General features: G+C 40.3%; 2 protein-coding genes across 2 annotated transcripts in view; both read left to right on the top strand.

Annotated features, from left to right (window-relative positions):
* HELRODRAFT_194633 (hypothetical protein) overlaps window positions 1-10,327 on the top strand; it is a gene marked incomplete at both ends in the record, with an annotated part of 19,355 nt that extends 9,028 nt beyond the window's left edge. Inside the window, 25 exons of the mRNA XM_009032801.1 lie at window positions 55-129; window positions 233-402; window positions 717-871; window positions 1,170-1,350; window positions 1,498-1,623; window positions 1,751-1,860; window positions 2,073-2,243; window positions 2,885-3,122; window positions 3,615-3,692; window positions 4,149-4,334; window positions 4,620-4,792; window positions 5,112-5,228; window positions 5,567-5,833; window positions 6,155-6,431; window positions 6,649-6,795; window positions 7,062-7,252; window positions 7,574-7,667; window positions 7,765-8,005; window positions 8,093-8,193; window positions 8,462-8,563; window positions 8,816-8,930; window positions 9,070-9,191; window positions 9,503-9,673; window positions 9,758-9,844; window positions 10,205-10,327. Coding sequence (XP_009031049.1) covers window positions 55-129; window positions 233-402; window positions 717-871; window positions 1,170-1,350; window positions 1,498-1,623; window positions 1,751-1,860; window positions 2,073-2,243; window positions 2,885-3,122; window positions 3,615-3,692; window positions 4,149-4,334; window positions 4,620-4,792; window positions 5,112-5,228; window positions 5,567-5,833; window positions 6,155-6,431; window positions 6,649-6,795; window positions 7,062-7,252; window positions 7,574-7,667; window positions 7,765-8,005; window positions 8,093-8,193; window positions 8,462-8,563; window positions 8,816-8,930; window positions 9,070-9,191; window positions 9,503-9,673; window positions 9,758-9,844; window positions 10,205-10,327 — 3,818 coding nt within the window. The remainder of the gene's footprint in view (window positions 1-54; window positions 130-232; window positions 403-716; window positions 872-1,169; window positions 1,351-1,497; window positions 1,624-1,750; window positions 1,861-2,072; window positions 2,244-2,884; window positions 3,123-3,614; window positions 3,693-4,148; window positions 4,335-4,619; window positions 4,793-5,111; window positions 5,229-5,566; window positions 5,834-6,154; window positions 6,432-6,648; window positions 6,796-7,061; window positions 7,253-7,573; window positions 7,668-7,764; window positions 8,006-8,092; window positions 8,194-8,461; window positions 8,564-8,815; window positions 8,931-9,069; window positions 9,192-9,502; window positions 9,674-9,757; window positions 9,845-10,204) is intronic.
* A 294-nt stretch (window positions 10,328-10,621) lies between these two features.
* HELRODRAFT_194634 (hypothetical protein) lies at window positions 10,622-12,369 on the top strand (the record flags this gene model as incomplete). The annotated part of the gene is made up of 5 exons (XM_009032802.1): window positions 10,622-10,791; window positions 11,032-11,181; window positions 11,465-11,630; window positions 11,784-11,890; window positions 12,053-12,369. 5 exons carry the CDS (start codon window positions 10,622-10,624, stop codon window positions 12,150-12,152), a joined length of 693 nt encoding a protein of 230 aa, XP_009031050.1. The 3' UTR covers window positions 12,153-12,369.
* Window positions 12,370-12,400: the final 31 nt, after the last annotated feature.

Raw genomic sequence — 12,400 nt, forward strand, 5'->3', positions numbered from 1 at the left:
GGTTCCGAACTTGTTCGAGGTGGAGGACTTTGAAAAAAATATCAACGCTTGCAGGCAAGCGGCCAAAGAGACTGGCATTCAGGAAAATAATAGAGATGCCATTTTTCAGTTTTTCATCAATAGAGTCAGGTTGGTTGGATGGTATTGTTTGCACACCACACACTGACCTAGACACACACATACATACACACACACACACACACGCACGCACACAGAAACAACCTGCACATAGTTCTATGTATGAGTCCAGTGGGCAGTTCATTCCGAACGAGATGTCGCATGTTTCCATCTCTGGTCAACTGCTGCACCATCGACTGGTTTGTCCAGTGGCCGAAAGAGGCGCTGCTCAGTGTATCCAATCAGGCTTTCGAGGGCGTGGAACTCATTGATGAAGATTTGAAGGTTTGTCGAAAACTTTTATAACGCTGATTTTATAACGAGGCGTTAATTTCATTATTCTGCCAAACATTTCTGTTAACTTCTATTAATGTTGAGTCCTGATACATGAGCAGTTCCGGCAATTCTAGTGAAACTTTTCTTTTATTTTAATTTTCTGGTTGGGTTTGTGGCTGATTTCTCAAAAGTTTGGTTGGGGTTTTCCAATCATTATCATCACATCACCATTATCACATCATCACCACCACAACAACCACCACAACAACAACAACGACAACAACAACAACGACGACGACAACAACCTCACGCACGATCTACAGAGCAACATAGCGAGGATGTGCGTCGAGATTCACACGAGTGCCTCCGAATCAGCTGAGAAGTTCTACGAGGAGCTGAGACGCAGGTACTACACGACACCGACCAGCTACTTGGAACTCATCAACCTCTATGTCGCCATGCTCGCTGATAAGAAGAAGTTTGTTCGGCCGCTTTTCTTACATTTTTGTGTCTGCTGTATGTCCCTGCTGTCGTGGTTGTTGTTGTGGTTGCTGTTGTGGTTGTTGTTGTGGTTATTGTGGTTGTTGCTGTTGTGGTTTATGTTGTGGTTGCTGTGGTTGCTGTTGTTGTTGCTGTGGTTGCTGTTGTTGTTGCTGTGGTTGTTGTTGTCGTTGTTCTCATCTTACTCTTTTAATAAAAATAATAGTAATTATTAATTAGTATTATTTAACTGGTAGAAATAATAATATTTAACGACGACGACACGAATGATGTAGGCAGTTGGTGGGCGCACGGGAGAGAGTGAAGAACGGACTGTCGAAGTTGCTGGAGACGAATGAACTGGTTGACAAGATGAAGGTCGATCTAATCGCCCTCGAGCCTGAGCTTAAAAAAATGTCAGAAAATACGGAGAAGTTGATGGAGAAGTTGGCGCTGGAACAAGTCGATGCTGACGAGGTGACGAAGATGATGACGTTTTTTTTTCATGAGTTTTTGTTGTCTGATATTTTTGTGTGGTTTTTTTTTGTCCCTCGTTTATCTATCTAGTTGTGGCCACCATCCTCGCCACAAACATCATCATCGTCATCACCACCACCTGCAAAGGTCAAAAGAATCGTAAAAGAAGAAGAATCGTTGGCGGAAATGAAAGCCCGGGAGACCCAGGCCATTGCCGATGACGCACAAAAAGATTTAAATAAAGCACTTCCGGCTCTTGATAACGCTATAAAAGTTTCTCCTTCTTTTATTTTATGGCCGTTATTGTTGCATTTTATGTTACTTTTTCGTCCTTTCAATATTTTTCTAGTTGTATATTTCAAAGTGAATTTTAAAACGAGCGACATACGAAACACGTAAGGCACTGGATGCACTGGACAAGGCAGACATCTCAGAAATTCGCGTCTACACAGTGCCGCCAGAACTCGTGCAGACCGTCATGGAAGCAGTCTGTCTGCTGCTCAATGTTAAGTCAGTTGATTGCTTTTAACTTTCTTTAAATTAAAAAGTTGAAAAAGTTCACTGGTAACCAAAGCAAGTTAGAAATTATTTGCAAGCGACTTTTTATTAAATCAGGAGCAAAGGATTATAAAATCGGATTCTCCTCTCTTTCTATCTCTTTTTTTTTACTTTTCTCCCACCAACCCTTTCATTGACAACTACTGACAACAACATCAACTTAGGCCAGATTGGTCGTGGGCCAAAGTGTTGCTCGGTGATGCCAACTTCTTGAAGAGGTTGTACGAGTATGATAAGGACAGGATACCTGACAGCCTCATCAAGAAGTTGAAGAAGTACATTGATAACCCCAAGTTCACTCCTGAAGCCGTTGAGAAAGTTTCTAGGGTTGGCTGGTTATTTGTTTTTTTATTACACACACACACACACAGCAAAATGCACACACACACACACACACACACACACACACACACACACAAACACATACAGGCTTCTCGATCTTTATGTATGTGGGTTCGTGCAATTGATTTATATGCACACGTTTTCAGAACTGTTGAGCCAAAGAGAAAAATGTTAGCTGGGTTCTATGTATTTATTTCCTCCATTTATTCCATCATGACGATGCTATAATTTTATTTATTTCATAATTAACTCTTTACGCTAGGATGGCGTCACATGTCAACAGTTTCTATATAGAAATCTAGACAATTGAATGATAATAATATCAGATAATTTTCCGCATGAAAGCGGTTCAAAATTATTTTATTTAATAATTATTCATACAAATTAAATAAAAATATAAACTAATTTTTGATAAAATGACAAAATTTGGAGACGAGATGTTCTAAGGGCTGCTAAGATGTCTGGACAACAGCTGCAGTGACCGAGTTTGAATGCAAAAAAATTATTGCTCGTCGCGTGCAATGCGTGTGATGTGTTGGTTCACGTGCGTTCACATCATGCACTGCGTGTTTATTACTTTTGAAATGTACTTAAGATAGACCAGGGAAAAATAGAATGATTGAAATAAACACAGCCTGGCCGAAGCACAGCAAGAGTTGGACATCGTCTTGAGGAACTTGAAAGAGAAGCAAGAAAAGCTACTGAAAGTGGAAGAAGATATAACGAGGCTGCAGAAAATGTACGACGATAGTGTCGCCAAGAAGTTGGCGCTCACAAAAAATATCGCACTGACACAGGCGAGGTTGAGGAGAGCGGGAAAGTTGACCACAGCCTTGGCTAGTGAGAAAACTAGATGGGATGAATCCGTCGAGGTGATCGTTCATTCATTCATTCATCATTCATTCATTCATTATTTATTCATTCATTCATTCATTCATTCATTCATTCATTCATTCATTCATTCATTCATTCGTCAACCAACCAACCAACCAACCAACCGATAAACCGATTAACATTAGACGTACAACGGTCAGATAAGCAATGTGGTTGGCGATGTTTTCTTATCAGCTGCCTGCATCGCCTACTTCGGAGCGTTCACTAGCGAATACAGGACAGCGCTCATGAAAAGATGGACAGACAGGTCATAATAATTTATCAGCTCTTTGTTTTTTCATTTCGTAGTTTTGTGGTTTCGTCAACTAACCAGCCAACCAGCCAATATCTACCAGTCAATCAACCACTCAATCAATCAGCCAACTAATCAATCAGCCAACTAATCAATCAACCAACTAATCAATCAACCAATCAACTAGCCAATCAATCAACCAATTAGATGCGTAGAGTTGAACATCCCCATCACGGAGAATATGACGCTGGTGTCAGTGCTGGCAGACCCTTTCGAAGTCAGGCAGTGGAACACCCACGGCCTACCTAGAGATAAGGTAAATTATAGATAACATAATTAATATTATAATTATTATTTATTACTTTTTTATATTATAATTATTATTTATTACTTTTTTATATTATAATTATTATTTATTACTTTTTATTATTCATGGTGTTGTTGGCAGGTCTCGATAGAGAATGCAGTTCTAGTGACGCGTGGAAAGCGCTGGCCGCTGATGATCGACCCGCAGGAGCAGGTTGTCTAGTCGTTAGTTAGTTAGCTGGTTAGCTAGCTAGTTAGTTAGTCAGTCAGTTAGTTAGTTAGTTAGTTAGTTAGTCAGTCAGTCAGTTAGTTAGGATCACCTTTCAATCGCCCGATGGACAAGTTTTTTTTATTTAATTCTCAATTGAAATGTAATGCTGATGATGTTGGTGATGTGGGGACGCCAGTAAACGCATATACATAGCAGCAGCAGCAGCATCATGAAGTCCACACACAAACCCGCCAGGCGAATCGTTGGATACGCAATAAAGAGAGCACAAACAGCTTGAAAACAATAAAGTCTAATGAAGTCAATTTCCTAAGGACTCTAGAGACGGCCATTCGACTTGGTCTGCCGGTCCTCATGGAAGATGTCGGCGAGCACATTGACCCGGCTCTGGACCCCATATTACTCAGGCAGACGGCCGTCATCGTTAGTTCCGGTTTCGTTTCCATTTATTTGTTTGCACATTGTAGTTCATTTGTTTCAAAGTGGTTTTCGCCGTGTTGTGATGTGTTGTGCTTCGTGATTTATATAGCGCTTTCCGTGTATAAACTTTAGAAGCGCTAACATTACTGTACAAAATGTGCAGGTTAATACGAAACACACAGACACACACACACAGACACACACACACAGACACACACACACACAGACAGACACACACACACAGACAGACACACACACAGACAGACAACAAAACAACCCCGACACCAGGGTGGCAGGTTGGTGATGCACTTGGGTGACACGGACGTGGAGTACGATAAGAACTTCCGGTTGTACATAACGACAAAACTGCCGAACCCCCACTACATGCCAGAGGTCTGCATCAAGGTCACCATCATCAACTTCACCGTCACCTTTTCTGGCCTCGAAGATCAGTTGCTAGGGTCAGAGTTTAAAAAATTAAGTTTTTTATATTATATAAAAAAATTTTTAAATTTTAATTTACGTTTTTCATTTTTTCTCTAGTTCGAATTTAATAATTACATAATTTGTTCTAATTCATTTTTTTATTTCCGTTCAAATTTTTTTTATCGCTACACACATGTATGCATGCACAGTGCCATCACCCACACATGCATGCATGCACAGTACCATCCAACATACACATGCATGCATAGAAATGTACCGAATAGTGAATTTGGCCGAATAACCGAATGTTGATTCACATTATTCGACAAACGTTTTAAACGAAATACGTTGCAGAGATGTTGTAGGCCTAGAAAGGTTGGATTTAGAAGATCAAAGAAATCAACTGATCGTGAAGATTAACACGGATAGGAACCAGCTGAAGTCCATCGAAGACAAAATTTTGAAGTTGCTGTTCGAATCGGGAGGGAATATCCTAGATAACGAAGATCTCATTAACACACTCAATGATTCTAAAGTTAGTTTGTTGATGGTTGGTTGGTTGGTTGGTTGATTGATCGGTTGGTCGGTCGGTTGATTGGTTGTTCAAGTTTGTGTTTTTACTAATTTGTTTTATTTCAGCCATATTTGTGTTGGTTTTTTTTTATCTTGCTGGTTTGTCACATAACATCAATTCATTTCTTGTTCATTTAACACACACGGGCACACAAACACACACATACACGCACGCACACACAAACACACGCACACACACACAAACAAACAAAACAGGTAACTTCGGGTGTGATAAGCGAGCGACTGACGGACGCCGAAGCTACTGAAGAAAAAATATCACTGAGTCGCGAGAAGTACAGAGTGGTGGCCACCAGAGGCTCGATAATGTACTTCGTAGTGGCCAACATGGCTGAAGTTGATAACATGTACCAGTTCTCTTTAAAATATTTTAAAAATCTGTTCTGTAACACGCTGTTAACGAGTGCTAAGAGTAAGGATCTGGACGTGAGGTTGAGCATCCTACTAAGAGGAACTTTACTCGATGTCTATAGGAATGTTTCCAGGTACGTGTGTGTGTGTGTGTGGTGTGTGTGTGTGGTGCTTGTGTGTGTGTGTGTGTGTGTGTGTGCGCTCTGTGTGTGACGGCATGGTTCTACTGTTTGATGGCTTATTAAAGGTTATAATTCCTATCATTGTGCCTCATTTTGTCGTTCTTCAAAGTCGCAGCTGATTTTCCGTGCGGTACTTCAATGTAAATCACAATAAAGCTACGTAACCAATTGTAACATGCAGTTATAATGTACAACAATAATAACGGCAACAACAACAATAATATAAATAATATCATAATCTTAATGTTATGATTCGAACAAAATGATCGGCAGGGGATTATTTGAGAAGGATAAATTAATCTTCTCCTTCATGCTGTGCATTGAGATAATGCGAAACGCAGGCGAGATCAGCAACGAGGAATGGACTTATTTTTTAAGGGGTGCGGGCCCTCTGAACTACAAACTGCCCAACAAGCCGAGGCTCGTGCCCAAGTTGGGCGACGCCACGTGGAAGGGTCTTTGCGACATGAGCACCGTGTTACCTGTTTTCGAACAGCTTCTCGAGCACCTTAGAAACCCACCGATAAGTTTGAGGCTCGGAGCTTACACGGTTTGTTGTTATTACTATGTTGATTTTATGTCATTTGTTGCAAATTTGTTGTCTCAGTTATGTTCATTTTGCTTGTAATAAGTCTAAACTTATCTGACATGAAATGATTTTTACTAATAAGGTGATGAGATTGTAGATATTGATATATATATATATTAATATATATATTGAAAATAATTCACTCCAACTCCAACTCACAAATTTTACTTTTCAACAGACGAAACTAGCCAGCAAACTGCTAGCGGCAGACGATGAAATGACGCCGGTTCAATCTGGAAGTGAAGTTTCTATGGAGGCTCAGTTCCCGGACGGATTCACTTCTTTCCAGAAACTTCTCATTCTCAAGTTATTCAGACCCGAAGAGGTTAAGCTTGGTTTTTTTTGTATAATTTTTTTAATTTGTGATTTTCAATTTCATTTCAAATTTGATGAGAGTGAAGCTCATTAAATATGTTGTAGAAGTTAAAGACAATCTTTGAATCAATGTGAACGAACGCCGAAAATTTAAAGATGTCATCATCACCATCATTGATCATCGCGGTCGTCATTACGATAGCAATCATCACATCATCGTCGCCACCACTACCTCCATCTCGACCAAGACAATCATCACGTTAACTCTCACCGCAGCTCGTGTTGGTGTGCATGGAGTTCGTGAAGCAGAACTTGGGCCAGGCGTTCGTGGAGTCGCCTATGACAGATCTACCAGCCCTGTACAACGACTTGAGCAACATAACGCCTCTCATATTCATTCTCAGTCCTGGTTCAGACCCCATGTCGGCTTTTTTGAGATTTGTCAAGGAGAGAGAATTTCAGGATAGGTTGGTTTTTTTTTGTTTGCCTGCCTGTCTTTGTTTGTTTGTGTGTGCGAGTGTAACGTATGTCTTTCTCTCCTCTCTCTCTTTCTCTTTTTTTTCTCTCTCTCTCTTTATCCTCCGTTCTGATTGTTCTGAATCAGCTTTTTTGAGATTTGTTAGGGAAAGGAATGTTTGTGATGGGTTTGTTCGTTTGTTGGTTTCTTTCTCTCTCTCTCTCTTTCTCTCTCTCTCTTCCATCTGTTTTTTTCTGTGTGTGTTCTCTGTGTGTGTATTTTCATTGTGTACGTGTAATAATAACGGGGACAATAATCACGGACCAATCAGAATGCAGGCAATCTCGCTGGGTCAAGGTCAGGGTCCAGTGGCGAAGAGGTTACTGACGTCATCAATGAAATATGGTGATTGGGTGTTTCTTCAGGTTGGTTGTTGTTGTTATTATTATTATTGTTGTTAGTAATTTCATAACGATAACAATAATAACAACAATGATGACATCAACAACAAACAACCGGCAGAACTGCCACCTAGCGGCTTCCTGGATGCCGGAACTGGAGGAAACTGTCAAAAACATGATCAACAAACCTTCTGACGTCAACGACAACTTCCGGCTGTTTCTCAGCTCCATGCCTACTACGTCATTTCCGGTGGCCATCTTGCAAAACAGTGTCAAGGTCACGAACGAACCACCCAAAGGGATTAAATCGAATTTGAGGAAAGCGCTCGTTGATATGGGGGAAGATTTTTTTGACGAACATGGTGAGCTATGATGATGACGACAATGATGGCGATGTGACGATGATGATGTAGCCAAATTTTATTTTTTAATAATTTTTTTAAAATTAGCCCTTGGATCGACGTGGAAGAAGATGGTGTTTGGGATCTGCTTCTTCCATTCAGTCCTGCTGGAAAGAGGGAAATTTGGTCCGCTGGGATGGAATATTAAAGTTATTCATTCATTCGTTCATTCATTCATTCATTCATTTATTTATTCATTCATTCATTCATTCATTTATTCATTCATTCATTTATTCATTCATTCGTTAAATCATTCATTTGTTAAATCATTAATTCATTCGTTCATTCATTCATTCGTCCGTTTTTTCATTCCTTTATCTATCCGTTCCTTCACCCATCCGTCCATCCATTCATTCATTCATTCATTCATTCATTCATTTGCTCATCAGTCGCACGCTTAACTACCAAACATGGCAGTACGACTTCAACGAGTCGGACAGGGAGTGTGCCCTGCTGAACATGCAGATGTTCTGCCTCAACTCCATTCCATGGGACGCTCTCATCTACCTGACCGCCGAGGTTATCTCTCTCTCTCTACTTCCTTTCCATCTTTCCATCTTCTCTCGTCATCATTATCATCATCATCATCGTCATCTTTTTCTTCCTCTTCTTTCTCGTTATTAGTATTCATGTTAAAATTAAAGCTATGTTTCAAGTTAGTCAATAAAAGATCAGATAAAATATCAAACTAACTAACGAATGATCAGTAAACGTTTAAAACAGACCAATGGACGATCAGATAATATTTCAAACAAACCAATGAACGATTAGATAATATACGGAGGTAGAGTAACCGACCAATGGGATCAGAGGTGCCTGAGGACCATTCTTAAAAAATTTTTCAACGCCGACGTAATTGCCGATGGCTACAAGTATTCTGAATCAGGTCATCATCTTTTTCATCATCATCGTCGTCATCATCGGCGTCGTCACGATTGAAATTAAGATCGTTATCGATTTATTCATCACCATCACGGTTAATCACGCACACACACACACACACACACGCGCGCACACACGCGCAGGTATATATTACGCGCCAAGTCAGGGCGGCCTATCGGAATTTCTGGCTCACGTTGAGTCGTTGCCCAGCATCGATCCGCCAGAGATATTTGGCATGCATGATAATGCTAATATCGTCTTCCAGGTTGGTTGGCTGATGAATGAATGAATGAACGATTGAATGAATGAATGAACGAGTGAATGAATGAACGAGTGAATGAATGAATGAATGAATGAACGAGTGAATGAATGAATGAACGAGCGAATGAATAATCTATTGGTCAATCGTGGGACCGATTCTATCATTGATCAATTAATAGTAATTTGTTGAATGAGGTTTTAAAATAACAATTTTAGCATAGAGCAGACGCACAACACACACACACACGCACACACAATTACCAGCCCACACACAAGCAAACACACACTCACACGCACTCACACACACACAAACAGGAGCAAGAAACATCATCCCTCATGGCAACGGTTTTAAGTTTGCAGCCGCGCTCTGGTTCGACTGCAAGCGCACAGCTGACCGATCAGACAGTTCTGACGATGGCCCAGGAGTACTTGGACATCTTACCGCCCCGTATGAACGCCAGCGATGCCAAGCACGAGCTGATGCAGGTCAGTTGTTTGCTCACTTTTACCATATACAAATCTTGGAAATTTCTTATTTTATGATAGTAGTAAAAAAATAAATTTGAAAAGTTGGATGATAAGGGCCGCACGAACTCGCTGACGACAGTCCTGTTGCAGGAAGTCGAGAGGTACAACAAGCTGCTGGATGTCATTGGGGTTGGTTATGATGACGATGGGGTAACGGTGATGATGATGATAACGATGATGATGACGATGATGATAACGATGTTGATGCTTGTTCTAGGCCTCACTGGCACAGTTACAAAAGGCCATAATGGGCACAGTTCTAATGGACGAGGACCTGGAGATGATGTATCACTCATTCATTTATAATAAAGTCTGTCTGTCTATCTGTCCGTTTGTCTGCGTTTCCTTATTTGTTCATATGGCTTTCTACATATTAATTCATACATATATCTATCCATCCGTGAACTCATTTATTCATTCATTCGTTCATTCATCCATCCATCACAGCTTCCAAAAAATTGGTCTACCAATGCCTACAACTCAACAAAGAGCTTGTCGTCCTGGTTCAAAGATTTGGTCCACAGGTGCAGGTTCATCTCTGATTGGTTGGCTCGCGGGGAACCTCTTCTTTATTGGATTTCCGGTTTCTACTTTCCCCAAGGTTTTACCTGAAATACTATAAATAGCCTTAATAATAACAATAATAACATATAATAATAATAATGACGAGGACGATGGTAGTGGTGGTAGTGATTACGTTAGTAATGATGATGGCGATGATTTTTTAAACAATTTTTTTAAATTTTATTAAAAGCATTGACGGCAAATACACTTGAATCATGGCCGCATCACACACGCACAGACATTTCAGGCTGGGATATCCTCGCGTTCGAGCCCAGTAACTGCAACAGCAGTGCCAGGCGCCTTAACCATTAGGCTACTACATAATGGTAACAGTTATATAAGATGACCATGATGAGTATGTCTATCCCGGCAGGTTTCTTAACTGGAGTGCTACAACGTCATTCGAGGAAGTATTCCCTGCCAGTTGATCATCTAACCTTCAGGTATTTCGTCCTCTCAGAAGAATATTACGACGTCTATGATGGAAGTAAAGTTGCGTTTGATGATTCCAGGTACGTGTCTGTGTGTGTTTGTTTGTCTGTGTGTGTAGACGTCTTTCTCTGTGTGTGTGTAGGTGTGCGTGTATGTGTACAGTACACATAGGAGTGATAGGCGGCAGGAATCTCTTTGCCTTCAAAGGCAGCAAGCAGTCTCACAGGCATCTTAATCATCACGCCATCTCAATAACAATACTAATAAATATTATCATAATAATTACGATTGTTTTTTATTTATAATTTAAATTACGACAGATTCAATGCGATAAAGAAACGCTTCGGAGCTCTCACGTTTGAGACGCTGTCGAACGCCGAGAACGAAGCTGCAGTGGTCGATGATCTAATAAATGAAGTTTCTTTTAATGATGGCGTCATCATCAGTGGACTCTTTTCTGATGGTTTCAGGTGATAAATGAATGAGTGAATTAATAGATGAATGAATGAGTGAATTAATAGATGAATGACTGAATGGAACAATAAATGAATGTGTGGCGAACAAACATGGGAATGTACCCATCACACTTTTTTTGCAGACGTGGGGGCGTGGCTGACGAAGTATGAGCGAATGAATGAATGAACGTAAAGATGAATGACTGATCGAGTAAATGAATGAATGATTCAGTGGATTAATGAATAGATGAATGGCGAGCGGGCGCGCGCACACACACACACACAAACGCACTTGCAGATGGGATGACTCACAACAATGCATGAATGACTGCCTACCTGGTGTGATGAACAACAGCATGCCGCTCATCTTGATGCAGCCAATGATGGACTGGAACAGCCCGCAAACTTGTACAACGCCCCCCTCTACAAAACGCCCCTACGTGCCGGCGTCCTATCTACCACAGGTACCTACTAGCCCCGACCAACCACCAAAATTTTCAAACATAATTTCAAATTTCATAAACGTTATTATTGAAAATTAAAGAGGCTCATCTTCTTAAAACAATAAGATCTGGTGAAGTGATGAAACGTTTTGTTACGTAGAAAACTGTAAAGAGATGTACAAAACAGCGTCATTAACCATCATACACACTGTGGCTGGTGGCTCTCTTGCGATGAGAGCTTCAGCTATCATACAAGCACAACGGTCGAAATTTTTTAGCACGTAAGCAGAGTGCACCTGGACTGACACGGGACAGTAGCCAAACATTGCTCGTGAAACTCTGGAAAAGACTTTTTTGACTTGACTACGACGAATTAATGATGCTAAAAATGTAAATTATGGATTTGTAAACCTGATGAAATCCTAAATAAAACATTTCGAAAGGTCACTCAACGAACTTCGTGATCAGTGTACTGCTGGACACGAGGCAAACGAAGGATTATTGGATTTGCAAGGGTGCAGCTCTCCTCTGCCAACTCAATGATTGAAATTTTATTACATTTTTGGGAATTTATTCATTTTTGAAAATTTATTTGATTTAATTAGAATTATTTTACATTATTTATGCTTTTATTGTTTGTTTTTTCGCGTCATTAGACTTTTATCCATAGAAATGTTCTTTCAAAGTTTCAGCACTTCATTAAGACTTATTCAAGTTTTCATCTTTGATTCACCGTTTATATTTGAAAGTATTTAAGGATTAAAGTAAGTGCTTTTTCTTTCGCGTTGCGA

The sequence above is a fragment of the Helobdella robusta genome (assembly GCF_000326865.2).
Source record: "Helobdella robusta unplaced genomic scaffold HELROscaffold_88, whole genome shotgun sequence".
NCBI lineage: Eukaryota > Metazoa > Annelida > Clitellata > Rhynchobdellida > Glossiphoniidae > Helobdella > Helobdella robusta.